Here is a 1783-nt window from a genome sequence, read left to right as displayed (position 1 = left end):
AGAACGCCAGCAAATAAATAAAATAAAAATGTGTTGCCTCATTTTGTATCCTTTTGTCCAGCCTATCCTTTCAAGAATTCAACACATTGGGACTAGCAGGAGAACTCTATAACGTGCCCATATTTTACTAAACTTTGCACGCAGTCAAAACTCAGTACATACACTTAGGCTTATAGGCTATTAACGTTAATGTTGCTGACATGTAAACATGGGTTTGATTAATACTTTATTTCTAATTTATCAACTAGTGCTTCACTTTTGGCGCAACAGGTTAATGCCTAATCATTGCTATTTTACCCTACATGGGGTTCAATCCTCGCCCATCACAGTTTTATTTATGTATTTATTTATTTATATTCCAGCAATGCTTCCTCAATTTAGGCTTCAGATAGACAAGGTGGCCACAGACAGCCTGACCAGCAGTCAGTTAAACTTTTGTAAAACTTAACCATGATAGGCTACTTTGAAGGCCTACTGGCTTGGACAACTGTTGTAGCAAGATAACACGGTAGGTAGCCAGATACCACGATCAGCTGTGTTAACTGGCTGCAACCATAAATAACATAATATAAAAGCTTTACTAACCTATAAATAAAAACATTCCATATTTTGTGTTGTTTTGAAGTGAACAGTGAGGGTGAAAACGTGAAAGGATTTGCAGGAGGCAGCATCATCATTAAATGTAACTTTAAGAAGTTACAAAGACAGAAAGATAAATATTTCTGTAAGATGGATGCAAAGACAACTGTAAACAAATGTCCATATGAGAGTATGTCCACTGAAAAAGACAAAAGATACTTTAAGTATTACAACACCACCAGCGGGACATTACAAGTTCACATCAAAAACCTCTCTGAGGAAGATGCTGGGCAGTACCAATGTGGAGCTGTCAGTGGTGACCACATCCCAGTGACCCTGACAGTCAAAAAAGGTAATGAGTTTATATCTGCTTTGGCCTCTACACATTTACTTACCAGTTATGCTAGTGTGTTACAGTAAGTATGTAGGCCTGTTGTTTTTATTGTATTTAATTCAAAAGAGCATTTTTAATTCAAAAGAGCATTTCCATGACTGTGTGTGTGTGTGTGTGTGTGTGTGTGTGTGTGTGTGTGTGTTATTAATGGAATTCTGAAATATTTACAGATGATTGCTGTGGTCAACACATCTCAAAGACGGCTCAATTGAGAAGCAGTGTTAATATCAGCTGCAGCTATCCAAACAAGTCTGAAAGCAACAGCAAACACTTCTGCAAACTGAGCCCTGAGTCCATGTGTGCAGACCTGATAGCATCCAAAACAGATGAGACCAGGGGAAGGTTCTCCATTGTCCATGATAGAGACCAGAGGCTCTTCACCGTGACGATCAGAGATCTGACCAGGACTGACTCCGGGGTTTACTGGTGTGGGGTCAGGACTGGGGCCATGAGTAGAAGCATGGCTCTGATCACAGAGGTCAATCTACAGGTCAAACATGAAATTACAGGTCAAGAGCCACCGCCTTCAAACCCACCATCAACTTCAGCAGCAACACCAGGATCAGCTAGTAGTAAGAGAACTTTGCTGTACAAACAAATCACCTATTTTAGGTGTGGTACTATGGTGTGAGACATCCTATCAAGCTATAATGACCAATTCAGTGGAAAGGTCACAAACATCCCCAGGCTTATATTATTGTTTATATCATAGTGTAGCCACTCTCTGAAAGCCTCTGATATGAGAATCCCATGGACCATGCTTAAACAGTGTTGGGTGAAAATGAATGTGTTGTGTGTAGGTCAGCCTAT

At 40.0% G+C, this 1783-nt stretch overlaps 1 protein-coding gene across 2 annotated transcripts in view; it reads left to right on the top strand.

The window, feature by feature from the left end:
- Window positions 1-646: 646 nt before the first annotated feature.
- LOC125298097 (polymeric immunoglobulin receptor-like) overlaps window positions 647-1783 on the top strand; it is a 2800-nt gene continuing 1663 nt past the window's right edge. The window contains exons 1-3 of one of the 2 annotated variants that reach the window (XM_048248768.1): window positions 647-931; window positions 1144-1545; window positions 1774-1783. The exon at window positions 1774-1783 is cut by the window's right edge and continues 89 nt beyond it. In XM_048248768.1, coding sequence (XP_048104725.1) covers window positions 730-931; window positions 1144-1545; window positions 1774-1783 — 614 coding nt within the window. In that variant the 5' untranslated portion in view covers window positions 647-729. The remainder of the gene's footprint in view (window positions 932-1143; window positions 1546-1773) is intronic. The other variant, XM_048248769.1, reaches the window with a different exon arrangement.

The sequence above is a fragment of the Alosa alosa genome, chromosome 7 (assembly GCF_017589495.1).
Source record: "Alosa alosa isolate M-15738 ecotype Scorff River chromosome 7, AALO_Geno_1.1, whole genome shotgun sequence".
NCBI lineage: Eukaryota > Metazoa > Chordata > Actinopteri > Clupeiformes > Clupeidae > Alosa > Alosa alosa.
Note: the sequence above shows the minus strand (reverse complement) of the source record. Positions and strands in the feature narration are given on the sequence as shown.